General features: G+C 35.2%; 1 protein-coding gene across 2 annotated transcripts in view; it reads left to right on the top strand.

Moving 5' to 3' along the window:
• The window catches only part of MANEA (mannosidase endo-alpha), a 28,026-nt gene extending 19,726 nt beyond the window's left edge, over positions 1 to 8,300 (top strand). For both annotated transcript variants that reach the window (XM_045572935.1, XM_036414848.2), the window contains exons 4-5: positions 6,207 to 6,283; positions 6,985 to 8,300. In XM_045572935.1, coding sequence (XP_045428891.1) covers positions 6,207 to 6,283; positions 6,985 to 7,642 — 735 coding nt within the window. In that variant the 3' untranslated portion in view covers positions 7,643 to 8,300. The remainder of the gene's footprint in view (positions 1 to 6,206; positions 6,284 to 6,984) is intronic.
• Positions 8,301 to 16,389: the final 8,089 nt, after the last annotated feature.

Below are 16,389 nucleotides of genomic sequence, written 5' to 3'. Positions count from 1 at the left end.
CTGTCCTGTCTTTACTAAGTTTTATCTTCTATTGAAACCCCCTACTATATTTATTTCTCAGCTTACTTGTATTCTTTGGCTATCTATGTTTGGTACTTTCTAATATTTTTCTTCACTTCATATTGAAGTTCTCACTGTGACCACTCATTCTTCTCCCAAGCCTTGTTTATAAGCAACTTTGAACTCTTTACTCGTACCTCCCCAAGTCTGGTGCATATTTCTGTGTTTCTTTAATTGCTTAACTCTGTGTTTGTTTCTTTGCATAAGATGAATCAGCCATCTCTCCCAGTCTTTAGGGTTTTACTTTGTTTAGGACAGTGGTGGGGAACGTCCAGCCCTGTCAAGGCATTAGGGGTGAGTTAATTAAATGTTTGAGGAAATATAGCAGGCTAGAGGAAATATAGCAGGCTAATTTCTAAGTTGATAATTTTACATGGGCTGTGAAATGAAGTTACCAACATCTAAATGGCTCTTGGCAGAAAAAATGTTCCCTGCTCCTGGTTTAGGAGATTAACCTATTACTCTACTTGATCTAGACATTGGTTGTCTCTAAAATCTTTTTTCTAATTGTTTCTTCAATATCTTGCCCTTCCTCTCTGAAATCATCAGTGATGAGAATCATCAATCTACTGCCTCCAACATGCTCTACACTAGGGATGGAGCCTGCAACCCAGGCATGTGTCCTGACTGGGAATCAAATTGCGGCCTCCTGGTTCATAGGTCAATCATTGTTCAACCACTGAGCCATGCAGGCCAGGCTAAAGCCTTTTTTGATTATTTAATAAAAAATAAAAATAAAATAGGTTGCTTAAAGTATTATATGTGTACATATCTTACCATTGTCCCCCCCCACCCACCCTCCACTCCCCTACATGCCCTTTGCCCTTTCTCCCCAGAGTTTTTCGTCCATTGGTTATGCTTATATGCATGCATACAAGTCTTTCGGTTGATCTCTTATCTCCCCCATATCTCCCCACCCTCCTCGCTGTAACTTGAGTCTGTTGCTTTACTGACTCTGTCTTTTTGTTCATCAGTTTATAATGATCCATAATAGTTCAGGGTGTGCAAAGACCAGTTGATTCCTTATAGGAGAGTGTCTCAACATCTAGATCAGGCTTTTGTAAGCCAGACCCCGGGGCAGCAGCTGTTGAATGCAAATATATGCATTCTGTGGGACCAAAAGTGTAAGCCCCATCAGCCACCAGAGCCAGGCTATTTAGAGGTGTCCTCCGAGTGGCTGTCTTAAAAATTGGTGTTTTAGTCAAGTGCAAGCTCCTTTCCGAGAATTACTGGTGAGCTGTAGTAGGGTAGAGAGAGAGCACTGAGATGCATTTCCTGAGAGCATTCCTGAAGCCCCTACATGTGTGCCAGACTTGTCCCAGGCAAGTAGGCCTGTTTCACAGTAAGGATAGGGATATGTTTCAGTCTTCTGTCTCTGCAGTGCCTGGTGGTAGCCTGCCAAGACCTGTCTCACTGATGTCGTATTCCCTTGGTACCCAAGCCCCTTGGCTACCAGAGCCAGGCAATTAAGGATTATTTCCCGGACTGTAGCCACAAATCCAGGTCGCCAGACACATCTAAGAGCTTACCCTCCAAGAGATGCTGGTGCTCTGGAATGTGGCAGAGTGAGTGTGAAGGTAATTCCTGGCCTGTAACATCTCAGGAAAGGTTTTTAGTCACTCTTAGATGTGTGCTAAATGAGATGCCTGCTTCTCAGCCTACAGCTGTGATAAGGTAATAGGCCTCTTTCACAGAAATGCTGAGCTATGGCTCTTTTGTGCCCTAGGGGTAGTAGCTGTTAAGTCTTGTGGGACCCACAGCATAAGTCAGCTGGCCCCTAGAGGCAGGTGACGAAGTTGTATCCCCTGGTAACAGCTGCAAAAATCAGGCCACCACGGGAGAATAAGCTCTGTTCTAGAAGATAATGGTGAGCTTGTATGAATGCAGTCATTGTCCTCTGTTCCCTGAGAGCACCGCAGTGGCCTTATATATATGTGTACCCATCAGGCCAGATCTTCTGCAAATGGGCCTCTTTCTCAGAAACACTGGGGATGTACCTTACTCATCTAGCTGTTGCAATGCCCTGGGAGTGGTAGTCTAGCAAGATGGCTATGCCTCTAGAGCCAGGCGATCAGGGTTAATAGCCCTGAGTGGTAGCCACAAAACACAGGGCACCAGACCTGTGTAGAAGATCCTATCTGGGAGATAGCACTTTGGAGTACTTCTGGCTGGATCCATTGTGAAGACAATATCCACCTAAAAAGAAAAGGAATAAGAATAAAGGTAGCACCTAGCAGCTTTGGCAAGGCAGAGGGCACAAGGAAAGATGGTGCCCATCAACCTCCCTTCTCCAAGAGCAGTGGTCGGCAAACTCATTAGTCAACAAAGCCAAATATCAACAGTACAATGATTGAAACTTCTTTTGAGAGCCAAATTTTTTAAACTTAAACTATATAGTTAGGCACATTGTTATTAATTAGGGTACTCCTGACCTTTGCTAAAAATTCAAGGGGCCAGAGAGACGGAGCCGCCTGTGGCTCGCGAGCCGCAGTTTGCCGACCACTGTTCAAGAATATCCATCAGGACCCTTTTTCTCACATAAAGTCTGGGTACTTTTCCAAGGATTGCTTCTGCACTGAGCACCATTGCACTGGGCAGTTGAGCCTGTGCATAAGCCCTTTTAAGAGCTATTTCTCAGTTCACCATAGTCCCTTGGTGACAAGCCCCATTGGTCATTAATTATAGATGCTTTGCTTGTCTCTCAGATGTTGGGTATGAACCCTTTGCTTCTCATGGAAAAGCTCCTAGTTTCCAGTTTTCTGCCAATTGTGGGTCACTGTTCCATGGAAGAGTTTGTGAGATTATGTCTCAACCTTTCCTACCTGCTCCAATGTGGGTTTCCTTTTGATTGGCAGATAAAGGAGTTGCTCCACCAGTTTTTAGGTGTTTGTCAAAGGAAATTGTTCAACATGTAACTATATATTTGGTATGTCATTTAAGAGAAAAACTGAACACAGTGAGTATATAAGGAAAGTACCATAGCATAAAGACTATATATGACAAACCTACAGTTAACATTATACTTTCGTGATGAAAAATTGAAAGCTTTTTCTATAAGATCACCAATAATACAAGGATGCCCACTCTCACCACTTTTATTCAACATAGTACTATCAGTCCTAGACAGCAATTAGGTAAGGAAAATAAAGAAAAGGCATCCAGATTGGAAAGAAGTAAAACCATCAGTATTGCCGAAACCTGTTTAGCTCAGTGGTAGAGTGTCGGTCTGTGGACTGAAAGGTCCCGGGTTCGATTCCAGTCAAGGGCATGTACATTGGTTGCGGGCAAATCCCCAGTAGGAGGTGTGCAAGAAGCAGCTGGTCAATATTTCTCTCTCATTGACGTTTCTAGCTCTCTATCTCTCTCCCTTCCTCTCTGTAAAAAAATCAATAAAATATATTTTTAAAAAAATAAAAAATAAAAATAAAACCATCAATATTTGTATATGGCATGATTTTATATAGAGAAAAACTTAAAGACTTAACTTCAAAAAAGACTATTAGGGATAGTAAGTGAATACATTAATGTTGCAAGGAATAAAATCAATATACAAAAATCTGTTGCATTTCCATATACTAACAATGAAGCATCTGAAAGAGAAAAATACCTACCAATAAACTTAACACAGGAGAGGTAAGACCTGCACACTGAACACTACAAACCATTGTTGAAAGAAACTTAAGAATTCCCCAAATGGGAAGATAGTCTAGACTAACATTGTTAAAATTCCCATATTTCCTAAACCAATCTACAGATTCCGTGCAATCCCTATTAAAATCCCAATGGCATTTTTCACAGAAATCGAACAAAATTTTATGGAACCACAAAAGACCCCAAAATAGCCAAAGCAATCCTCAGAGAGAAAAAAAAAAGAGGCATCACACTCTCTAATTTCAAACTATACCACAATGCTCTATACAAGTAATTTAAACAGTATGGTATTGGCAGAAAGACAGACCTATATACTAATGAAAAAGAGTTGAAAGCAGAGAAATAGATCCACAAATATAAGGACAACAAATTTGGAACAAAGAGGACAAGGATATACAATGGAGAAAGTCTTTTCCATAAGTAGTACTGAGAAAACTGGACAACTGTGCAAAAAAACCCCACTATATTTCACCACACACAAAATTTATCTTAAGATCTTACATACAAGTTTTTAATCCATTTTGAGACAATAAAATACCTAGAAGAAAAGTAGGCACTAAATTTAGTGGTGTTTTTGTGTGAATTTGGCTTCAAAGGCATGGGAAATAAAAACAAATAGCACTACATCAAACTGAAAAGCTTTTGTGCTAAGGAAACAGCCAACAAAGCAACCAGTCAAATGGGAGAAGGGGTTAATATTCACATAAAAATCTCATACCAGCACCACCACCACAACAAAACGGATTAAAGACTGAGCAGAGGGTCTAAATAGACACTTTTCCAGGGAAGACATTCAGATGGCCAATAGGCACATAAAGAGATATTCAACTTGGCCAATTAGGAAAGTGTAAATCAAACCACAATGGGATGTCACCTAACACGTGTTAAAAAGACAAGAAATATTGGAGAGGATGTGGAGGAAAGGGAACCCTGGTACACTGCTGGTGGTAATGTAAGTTGGGGCAGCCACTATGGCAAACAGTATGAAGGTTTTATTTAAAAAATGAGTAAAGCTATCAAATAATCCAGCAATTCCTCTTTTGGGTATTCATCTGAAATGAAAACACTAATTTGAAAAGATATATGTACCCCTAGTTCATTGCAATAATATTTACAATAGCCAAAATATGAAAAGAAGTATGTATTGACAGATGAGGTAAATATACACAATGGAATATTACTCAGCCATAAAAAAGATGAATATTGCCATTGGTGATGACATGGACGGGTCTCAAGAGTATGATACTAAGTAAAATCAGTCAGAGAAAAAGACAAAGTAATGTAGGATAAACAAAATGTAGAAACAAAACAAAAACTCAGAGATTCAGACAACAGATTGATGTTACCAGAGGGGAAGTGGGGCAGGGGTAGGGTAAAATGGGGTCAGATGTGTGGTGAAATTGGAAACTAGACTTTTTGTGGGGATCACATAACAGATGTTGAAGTATAATGTTGAATTTAATTTGAACACCTGAAATTTTTGTTATTAATGTTACCTCAATTTTTAAAAACTGAGTCTTCTGTGCACAGTATTTTAAAAATATTTTTGGTTACTGCTTCTATTATCTACAATAGAGATATATAATTCATGTCAATAATAATGAGCATTCTGAAAATTATTGCCCTTTATAGTTCAATAGTATAATTCATGTCAATAATAATGAGCATTCTGAAAATTATTGCCCTTTATAGTTCAATGGTATAAGTTAAATATACATTATTTTGTAAAATTCTACTTTAGTTATATAGAAGAATTTGTCATTTAAAGGCATTTGCTGTTGATTCCATTTAAATGTACACATAATGATCACATCTGGAAAAATAGAATCCAGATTTTTTTTTACTATGGTTTGCTTGTTTTGGGGTACTTTTTGTTATTGTTTTTGCACCTTTCTTAAAATAATAGTTATGTCTGAATATAGAATGTATCTCGATTTATTATTTCTTTAAATATTGATTTGAGCAAGAGAAACATTGATTTGTTGTTCTACTTACTTACACATTTATTGGGTGATTCTTGTATGTGCCCTGACCTTGGGATCCAGCCCACAGTATTCGTGTATTTGGATGAAGCTCTAACCAAATGAACTACCTAGCCAAGCCCTCTCTATTTATTCTTTATCAGGAATTAACATACAAGAAGTATTCCATAGTGGTTGAAGTCAGATCCCCCTCAATGCCTCCAGCTGGCTGGGTGTGACTAGTTACAACACCTTTCTTAAATCTGCCTCTCTTAGCAAATGGAGATAGTAATTGTAACTACCTTATAACATCGTCAGAATTAACTGAGATAAAATGTATAAAATTCTTAGCATATTATTTAATAGAAAAAGCTCTTAGTAAGTTATTATTAAAATTCTCTGGTAACTTCTATGTTCAATAACTTCATTTTTTAAAATTAAGGTTATTAAATCATGGGATTAATTTAAAACATGATATTCTTTTATATTTACATCATAGATGCTTTTTTCTTTAATCAATATTTTTTGTTTTAGGTCGCTTTTCATATTGAACCATATATCAATCGAGATGTTCAAAACATGTACAGAAATGTCAAATACATTATAGACAAGTGAGTTTCTCCTGTGTTTATAAATTAATTTTGTAATGAATATTGAAGTCATTTTGAGGAACATTTGAGGTTCCTTACAGTTCACTTTCTATATGAATAATTAAAGATTTCTCTTTAGTATTTTATATATATTTTAGGCTATTTGTGATTTTTTTCATACTGACATTTTAAAATTCTTTAAATTTTATGTATATAGAGTTTTGTCTTTTTAAAAGAAGGTTCAGATTATGAACTGCTTTTATATGAGTAGACATACATCTAATATTTTCATTTATACTTTGTTTATAAGAATTCATTAATTCAGTTTCACTTTATTCATGAGGACTATTGAAAATAGTCTGACAGATGCCATACTCAAAGAAGCTTGTCAGCAAACAGTTGGCCATTAGTATTGATACAAAAAAAAAAAAGCAGTCTATATATTCATGTAGAAAATGTACTTTTTGTGGTGTTCCTCATCATTTGTAGACCTCAATATAAGAGTTAATTTATTGTTTAGTAATGTCTTGATAGCTAGTATTTTCTTTCCTAATGAATAAAATTAAAATGCATTTTTAGTAATTACACTTATATAACTGACTTCCCAAAGATGGTGAAAAATGTGTGTAAACTCTGATTACCTTGATTTTCATACATAATTATTATCTATGGCAAATGAAATGTGAATGTGCATTTCACTTTTACCTATGTTTGTATTCTAGATACGGAAATCATCCAGCCTTTTACAGGTACAAGACTAAGACCGGCAGTTCTCTTCCTATGTTTTATGTCTATGACTCCTATATTACAGGCCCTGAGCACTGGGCCAGCCTGTTAACCACCTCAGGGTCTCGGAGCATTCGCAATTCTCCTTATGATGCACTGTTCATTGCTCTTCTAGTAGAAGACAAGCATAAATATGATATCCTCCAAAGTGGTTTTAATGGAATTTACACGTATTTTGCCACAAATGGCTTTACTTATGGCTCATCATATGAGAATTGGGCTAAAATAAAATTGTTTTGTGATCATTTCCAACTGCTATTTATCCCAAGTGTGGGCCCCGGATACATAGACACCAGCATCCGTCCATGGAACACTCAGAACACTCGGAACCGGATCAATGGGAAGTATTACGAAACTGCTCTGAATTTGGCCCTCCAAGCGCACCCTAGTGTAATTTCTATCACATCTTTCAATGAGTGGCATGAAGGAACTCAGATTGAAAGAGCTGTGCCCAAACGAACCAGTAAAAGAGTTTACCTGGATTACCGGCCTCACAAACCAGGTCTTTACCTGGAACTGACTCGCAAGTGGTCTGAAAAATACAGTAAGGAAAGAGCAACGTATGCATTAGAGCGCCAGCAGCCTGTTTCTTAATCTTAATGCACTGTTTTATGTTTAATAAGTATAGAAAACACCTACTTTCAGTAAATGTCTCTTTTTTGAGTTACGGGATGAAAACTGTCAAAATCAGTATGCACTGTTACCCTCACCACCGTTCACAATGCTGTACTGACACAATGCCTGAGAGAAAATTGTGCAAAAACATTCCCTGTTCCATCTTCTGCTAAATTTCTGACTAAAATTGACATGGTGCTTTCATGGCAGTTTAATTTTTATTTTACAATAGGTAAATGTTTATTATAAAATAATTAGCACACAGTTCTTTCTATCCTACTGTATTCTGGGCCCAAAGAAATAGGATTGTGTATTTGTTACTGTACTTGTTTCATCTCTAAGTTGTTTCAATGGTTCAATAAACTTTATGGTATTAGTATATAGATTCTGGATAACTTTTAATAATAAATAATCTTACAAAAATAAAATCATATATCTTAAACTTTACTGTGAACCATATTGCATTAGGAAGGCTTGCTTTCTGCAGCACAATATGTATTATCATTCACAGATTTTTGGTTACCTAGAGCATGCTAGATGTTTTACATGTATTATATTTCTGCTTTATAATGCTGAATTCCAGATTTTAGAAGTTATAGAAAGTTTTTTTTATAAAAGTTAGTGATTGCTTTGAATTCGTGCACCAGTGGGATCCCTCAGCCTGGCCTTCAGGATTGAACTGAAACTGGCTTTCTGACATCCCCCAAGGGGGTCCCAGATTGCTTGAGGGTGCAGGCCAGTCTGAGGGACCCCAACAGTGCACCATCGGGGCTGGAGAGGGACACTGGAGGTTGGCCAGCTGGGAAGAGACTGTGAGAGGGCTGCAGAGTATGCCTGGCCCATCTTGCTCAGTCCCAATCAGCCGGACCCCAACAGCAAGCTAACCTACTGGTTGGAGTGTCTTCCTCCTGGTGGTCAGTGCATGTCATAGTGACTGGTCAACAGGTCGACTGTCTGGCCCCTGATGATCAGTGCAGGTCATAGCGGTTGAACAGCCTTAGCATATCATTAGAATATTATACTTTAAACGATCAACTGGACAACCAGACACTTAGCATATTAGGCTTTTATTAAGATAGATATAGTGTCCAAAACGTTATAGTTTTTAGAAATAACATTTTAGTCTTTAACTTCTTTTTCTATTATTCATATTTTTTCAATTTAATCAGAAATGTACTGTTAGACAAGAAAAAAAGTTGATACTACTTTTAGATTGCCTCCTTTATGAAATTAAGCTACTTTTACCAAAAGTAATTGAGAACATTTACTTAGCTTATTTTAGTTTTTTAGGGACATAGAAATGAAAATTTCTTTATATGTTAAATTCATTCCTGAAGTTTGACATTTAAGATTTAATGATGGAAAAAATATTGTTTCAAAGACAATAGTTTAGTTATTTTTAATAATATTCCAATTATATGTACTATCATGGTTCCTATGAGGTAAAATACTTGTGGTCAATTGTCATATTACGACAAATTAAACATCTGTATGCTAAAAATGTATTTCTTTATTTTAAAAGCTAGAAAATAAAATATATTCTATTATTATAGTTAATATTCTATTATTATAGTTAATATTTATAACTAGAACTGTAGTAAAAAGTCTAATATATATGTTACTACACAAATATTTATTGACTGAAGAGAAGCATTAGGGTAATATTAAACAATGCATATAAATCTTTAAAGTATAAAGAGTGTCAAACAAATTAGCAGTGGAATTTATCATAAAATGGTCCCTCATAGGATGAAATTTTATTTTTAATCAGCAGTTTTGAAGTAAAAACATTTTTATAACTTAAAATTTGCCATTTCTCAAAAAATGACCAGGCCACAGGAAATTATTGTAATAGTAAAAATCCACTTCTATAGGAAGTCACAAGAAAAAAGTCACTATATGATTGATATAACCAAGCATCTTCATAGGAATACTCATGGATATATCCTGTGGATATTTTTTCTTATATCCAGTTAACCACTATAAATTATAAATATAAACTCTATGTCATAACTAATAATATTTTATAACATTCCATGTCTTATTAAAGATTGGTTAGAGAAATAGCTACTACAGAGGAATTTTTGTCATTGCTTATATTGTATATTTGAATTCACTATGGTAGGATATAAATTTCTTAAAATAATTCTAAGATTGAGGGAGAGTGTATAAACATGGTCAACATATCCTCAACACGATGTCACCACTTCCTATTCTGCTCGTAGGGCAGAAATAGGTAACGTACTAGAGCACAGTTTAACTCTGACCTTTGGTGTGGTTCCCAACACATTACCCTACTGGCCAGTACCAAGCAGTCAGACTTCAGAGTATGGTAAAACAGATTCTGACTCGTTACAGAAAGTTATTAATCCGAGAAGAATGTTTGGAATCTGATCACAAGGTGGTTTAATACTTTATAATTATACTAGAGGCCCAGTGCAGGACATTCATGCACTCGGGTTAGGGAGGTCCCTCAGCCTGGCCTGTGCCCTTGAGCAGTCCAGGAGCCCTCATGGGATGTCTGACTGACAGCTTAGTGCTGCTGCGGAGGGGGGAGAGGCTCCCACCACAGCTGTTATGCTCACAGCTGTCAGCCAGGCTTGTGGCTGAGCAGCGCTACCCTTGTGGGAGCACACGGACCACCAGGGGGCAGCTCCTACGTTAAGCGTCTACCCCTGGTTGTCAGTGTGTATCATAGTGACAGGTCATTTCAGCCACTTGGTCAATTTGCATATTACCCTTTTATTATATACAATAGGATGAATATATTGTTTTTTCCCTTTTTTAAACAAAAGTTATTAGGAGGAATTATCTCTGGTAGTTTTGTTATTATTAGGGAGGAATGCTTTCAAACTCTCAGGTATTCATTGCAGCTGCCTTTGCCATTTGACTAGTAACAGTTTAAATTACAAGTAAAGAAGAGTAAAGAACGATTTCCTAATTTTAAAACTATAGGTTTTAATCCAATAAACTAAAATAACTGTTAAAGAAAAAGCAGTGTAATATATGCAATGCATGAATCCTACTGAATTATTTTATGGTTTAATCCAATTGTTTTGACTGTAGAAACCAAATATTTCTTTCATTGCTCCCCTTAAGGACCTGTACTGTCAAAACTGCTATTATTGTTTTTATAGTTGCATGTTAACTTTTTTTGTTTTCAGAGTATGTAATTAAAAGATGACTATTTTGTTATATGGAGTAATTTTCATCTAATAAAAGCATAAATGAAATATGTATTTCTTACATATAAAAATGGATTCCTTTGTTGTTTTTTCAATGTCTGATCAACAAATGAAAAGGTAGTATTCATCACACTATAATTCTCTATTTGAGATATGTAGCATTTACAAAGTTGATATCTTTAACTGTACATACTTTTGGAATCTGTGCATCTAAGTTACACACACCAAAAAAACTTTCTTTTTCAATTTGGGAGCTTTGTTACTTTATCCTTTGGGCATAATGACATATTAGCTGTGACATCCTTTAGAAAATTGATTTGCCATCCAAAACAGCAAAAATAACAAGCTATCTGAAAACATACTTTAGTTTTAAAAAGCACAAAGTTATGAACTTATCAGTTAATTTAAATCCTGCTACTGCTCTTAAACTCTATAGTGCATGCAGAAATGGTGCTTGAAAATCTATACCTAAATTTTGAATTAAGGTCAACACCCTCATGTCTCATAGTACAGAGCTACTTTTCAAACTAATCAGTTAATCAATTTAAATCCTGCTAGTGCTATTAAACTCTCAAGTGCGTACAGAAACAGTGCTTGAAAATCTATACCTAAAGTTTGAGTTAAGGTCAACACCCTCATGCCTCATGGTACAGAGCTACTTTATTTACAACCAGCAAAATTTCAGTTATTTCTCTAAATATCTACAATTTCAAAATTAAAAATGATCTAGCCACAAGCAAAAGAGTTTTTTGGCTTAGATAGTCCTCTTTTTAAAAAATGTACTTTAAATTAAATTTTATACTGACTTTGTTATATATCCAATAAAGGCTAAATGTTATTGTATGCCTGATACATAGTTATTGATTTTGAAAATTCAATTACTATTTTGACTTAAAGAGACTCATTTATTCTTAGTCAAATAAAAATAAAAAACTTAGTAATTGTGCTATTCTATTCCAGCTGTCAATGAAGGGAACATTTTTTAATGTGATTAGCTTTTGTTGTTAAATGGTTAGTATTTAATTGATGACATCAAAGACAAAATAGCCTGGCTAGCCTGGTTTAGTGGTTGAGCATTGACCTGTGAACCAAGAGATTATGGTTCGATTCTTGGTCAGGGCATATTCTCAGGTTGCAGGCTCCATCCACAATAGGGGATGTGCAGGAGGCAGCTGATCAATGATTCCCTCTCATCATTGATATTTCTATATCTCCCTCTTCTTTCCTCTCTGAAATCAATAAAAATATATTTTTAAAAAAGAAAATAATTTCAGACCTAATCAGATAGTCTTAGATCTAAAATTTACTAAACTTAAAACAGTGGCACTTTTCTTATTGAATGTTTTAGACTTCATTTTTTAAAAGCATCGTGTATATTGAATTTTAAGTTTTCTATTTATATGCAAATTAACAATACATTTAAACAAAGATAAGAGGCTTTTTAGAAGCTACCCCATTGAAATAACTATTTCATGACACAAAGCAGTGATGTATCATGGTAAGATAATTCTATCTATAATTCAACTTATGGTATATGATTGTATCATTTTGTGCTTTTGTGTTTGACTTTTTGAAAGAATAGGATAGAAACATGAGCAAAGATCATTGTAAACAACACAAAAAAGTGACAAACTTCAGCTACTCAATAATATTTGATATATTTATGCATAAAAGTATTTTTGAGACGACTTTACAAAAACCATTATCAAATCACCGTGTTAACTTGACAATTATCTAATATAATGTAGTCTTGACCCTGATCTTGAAAATAGCAAATGCAAAATAGAAAAATATATAAAAGAAATTCAATTGTAATGCATGCAGTAAACTTAAGCAACTTATATGTTTGAACACAAGTCACCTAGGAGCATCATGCCACCATTTTTTTGTTTGTATATACTAAACATATTGAATAGTTTTGTTCTACATATAGTTTTTTAATTATCCAGACTTAGTTTAGCCATGTTGCAGACTATTAAGCCATTAATATTGAAATGGTGCAGTTGAATCTCTGACTATATGAAAAAATTCAACTGCAAATCCCATTGCTATATTCTTGAAAATTTGCTATGTTGCTATATTTATTTAATTAAAATGTATTCTTAAAAAGTATGCTCTTTGTAGGTGTTTTGTATGAAAAACATTTAATGGCAATGATATGAATAGGAGCTGAGCTCATATTCTATTTTTCCTCATATGAGTATTGTGTTTATGGTTAAAGACTTAATTTCCAAATAAAACATTTTTAATCTACATTATTATTTCACTTTTTTTAAACTTGAGTCATTCTTAATTAGACTTTAGGTCATGTCTCCTTTTATTAGAATATGTGCACTCTGACGCTTTTCTAAAAGGATGTCAAAATTTTTTCACAAAAAATAATTACAAAATTAATATATAAATTATGAATGATGGGATTTTTTAAATGCATATATGACTGATTACACATTTGGTATTGACCCTTTGAGTAGTTACTGCAAGATACCATACTGTTCTTATTGCCAGAAAAGAAGCACCTCCTTTCTTATGTGATGAAAACTTTACTTTGCTGGTAGGTTTTAAAAAAATAAATTTCTCAAACCGGCATTTATCTAGGGTCAAAATGCAAAAATCTACAGTAACCTATCAGGTCATATAAATAAATGCATCAGGTTTAAGACTTCCAGAGAGTCCTAAGGACAGTGGATAACTCACCTATAAGGAGTAGTTGCTGATCAGTTCCTGTCCATGTTACCCTTTGTAGCTATGGGTCACTAAAATGAGGATGTATATATATTTGTGTATCTATGTAAATTTTTCTAATTAGAACGTGTTGGCAAATATTGCAAAGTTTTAAAAAATATTTACTGATTGGATTCATTTCATGGGTTATTAATTTGTGACCTCTGATATAAAGAATGTCAAACTTTTAATGAAAATATTTTCAAACTTTAATACTAAAGAGGATTTAATATGACTAGTCATTGTGATGATTATTGGATAAATAATACAGTCATTTATTCTAAGTAGCCTATGTAATAAAAACCCAAAATGCAAATCGACTGAACTGCAGAACTGGTCGCTATGACACACACTGACCACCAGGAGGCAGTGCTAAGGATGTCCGACTGACAGGGAGAAGGCCTAACCATCAGTTGGACATCCCCTGAGGGCTTCTGGACTGCAAGAGGGTGCAGGTGGGGCTGAGAAACCTCCCCAAGTGCACGAATCTCATGCACCAGGCCTCTAGTATAACAATAAAGGCAAGTCAGTGAAAGTGAATTACTGAGGGTTCTGATTATGTGATAGCTTTCCTCAGGTCTGATCTTATGCAAAATCAGAAATTAAAGCACTCCAAAAGGAGAGTTTGGTTCATATCCCAGCCAATCTTCTCTATTAATCCTCCCAATTTGGCTTTTGAATAATGATTTGACTTAATTTATATTCACTGAGGGAAACTGGGATGCTTTTATTTTGTTGCTTATTAGATTTGAATCCATTTTGAAGCCTGGCAAGATGAATAAATAAATAAATAAATATCAATAAATAAATAAATAAAGTAACTGGGTTTGATTCTAGCCCCTTTACTGCAACCTAATTTCTACACTTTGGTGGCCTTCTTATCTACTTTGTTTCAAAAATTATATTAGTGACTTGTTAAAATATAAAACGTGTGACATTAAATAGTCTCAGTGAAAAGTAGATCATGAATAGGAATACACTTATTGAACCCAGCATTAAATGCAAACTGAATATTATGGCAAATAAACTGCTATACTGATAGTTAAGCTTTTGATTAGACAACATGAAAAGATATCTAATCGTCTACACATTGTAATGTCCACAGTACAAGATATAAACACATTTCTTTATAAAAATATACCTAGCTGCCTTGGTATGAAGAAAGTAATAGATTAGTGGTCACCAAGGTTTAAGGGTTGGTGATGGGGTTGATTATAAAAGAGCAGCACAAGATAATTTGGGGTGTGAGCAATCTTCTATTAATATATCTTTATCAAGGTAATGATTACCTGACTCTCCATTTGCCAAGTTCAAAGAGCTATACAATCCCTCACCCACCCAATACACATGCACACAAAATAGATTAAAATTTCTGTATATGAAGAATTTTAAAAACCTACAATGTGGTACTACTTAGTAGACACTCATAAAAATGGCTAAAATTAAAAGTGACTAGCAATGTTAAAACTTTCTGGTGGTGTAAAATATTTCACCTTTCAAAAATCATTTGGCAGTTTCTTATAAACTTAAGCATATCTTTACCACATGACCAACAATTTCACTTCCAGCAGAATAGCTCATCTTCCTTATACTCTCTTCCCTATCTCAATTCAGAACATTATCAATCAACCACTCAACCAGAAACATGGGGTCATTCTTGGCCTTAACACATTCTCATGCCCTGAATCCATCAAACATTATGTACAGATTCATTTCCCCCTAGATGTCTCCTAAATATGTATGCTATTCTCTATTTGCACTGACTATACCCAGTTCATCATCGTTTTTCACTTGGCCCATTTCATATTTTCAACTAGTTTATATACTTACAGTATTGACTGTTTCCAGTCAATCTCTAGAATCAGAGTCAAGGTTATTTTCCCAGTTGCCTACCAAATAAAGCACAAACTTCTTCAGAAAGCATATAAAATGTTCCATTACTGTTCTATGCCTACAGTGATAGTCTCATTTCCTGGTTCTTTATTTTTTTCTTAAATTTTCTTCTACAATAATATTGTACTTCAGAAGGGTCACCAAACAACTTATTTCATAACTACATGAAGATTGCGTGTGTGTGTGTGTGTGTGTGTGTGTGTGTGTGTGTGTGTGTGATATCTTTTACATTGTCCCTCCTAACTTTATTTACTCTTACTAGAAAGAGAAGGCGAGTAGGACAAAAAAAGCAAAATAAAAAGGAAATAGTATTTCTTATAAGTAATGTGTATCAAGCACCATGCTAAGTGTTATATGTTATTTTATGTAATATACATGCAACATTCTGAGGGAGCCTTTATTTATTTTATAGTTAAACTATACATAAGGAAGTTGCCATGTCCCACAGCTGAGTAGAGATAGACCTGAACAAACTGTCATTTTACTATAGGGTCCATTTATTTAGAAGTTTTTCCCCATGCTCACACAGATTAGGCACTCAGAGTACTCTTCTAGCACTTACTACTTTTTTTTTTATTAAGATAGCTTTTATACATGAGCATCTTTATATCTGCTGTAAGCACCTTGAGGGTAGAGAATATCTTTAACTTTAAAAAAAATGTTTTAATTAATTTTGAGAGAGAGAGAGGAAGGGAGAGGGAGAGAGAGAGAGAAACACTGATGAAAGAGAAACATCAACACTGTGATCGCTGCCTCCTGCACATCCCCCACCAGGGATCAAACCTACAACCCAGCCATGTGCCTTGACTAGGAATCACACTGGCGACCTCTAGGTGCATGGGTCAACACTCAACCACTGAACTGGGCTAACTCTAGTGTTGTCATGGAGGCAACACTCAATGTAATGAAATGCAGCATTTCCTGGAG

This window comes from Pipistrellus kuhlii, unplaced genomic scaffold, assembly GCF_014108245.1.
Source record: "Pipistrellus kuhlii isolate mPipKuh1 unplaced genomic scaffold, mPipKuh1.p scaffold_m20_p_5, whole genome shotgun sequence".
NCBI lineage: Eukaryota > Metazoa > Chordata > Mammalia > Chiroptera > Vespertilionidae > Pipistrellus > Pipistrellus kuhlii.
Note: the sequence above shows the minus strand (reverse complement) of the source record. Positions and strands in the feature narration are given on the sequence as shown.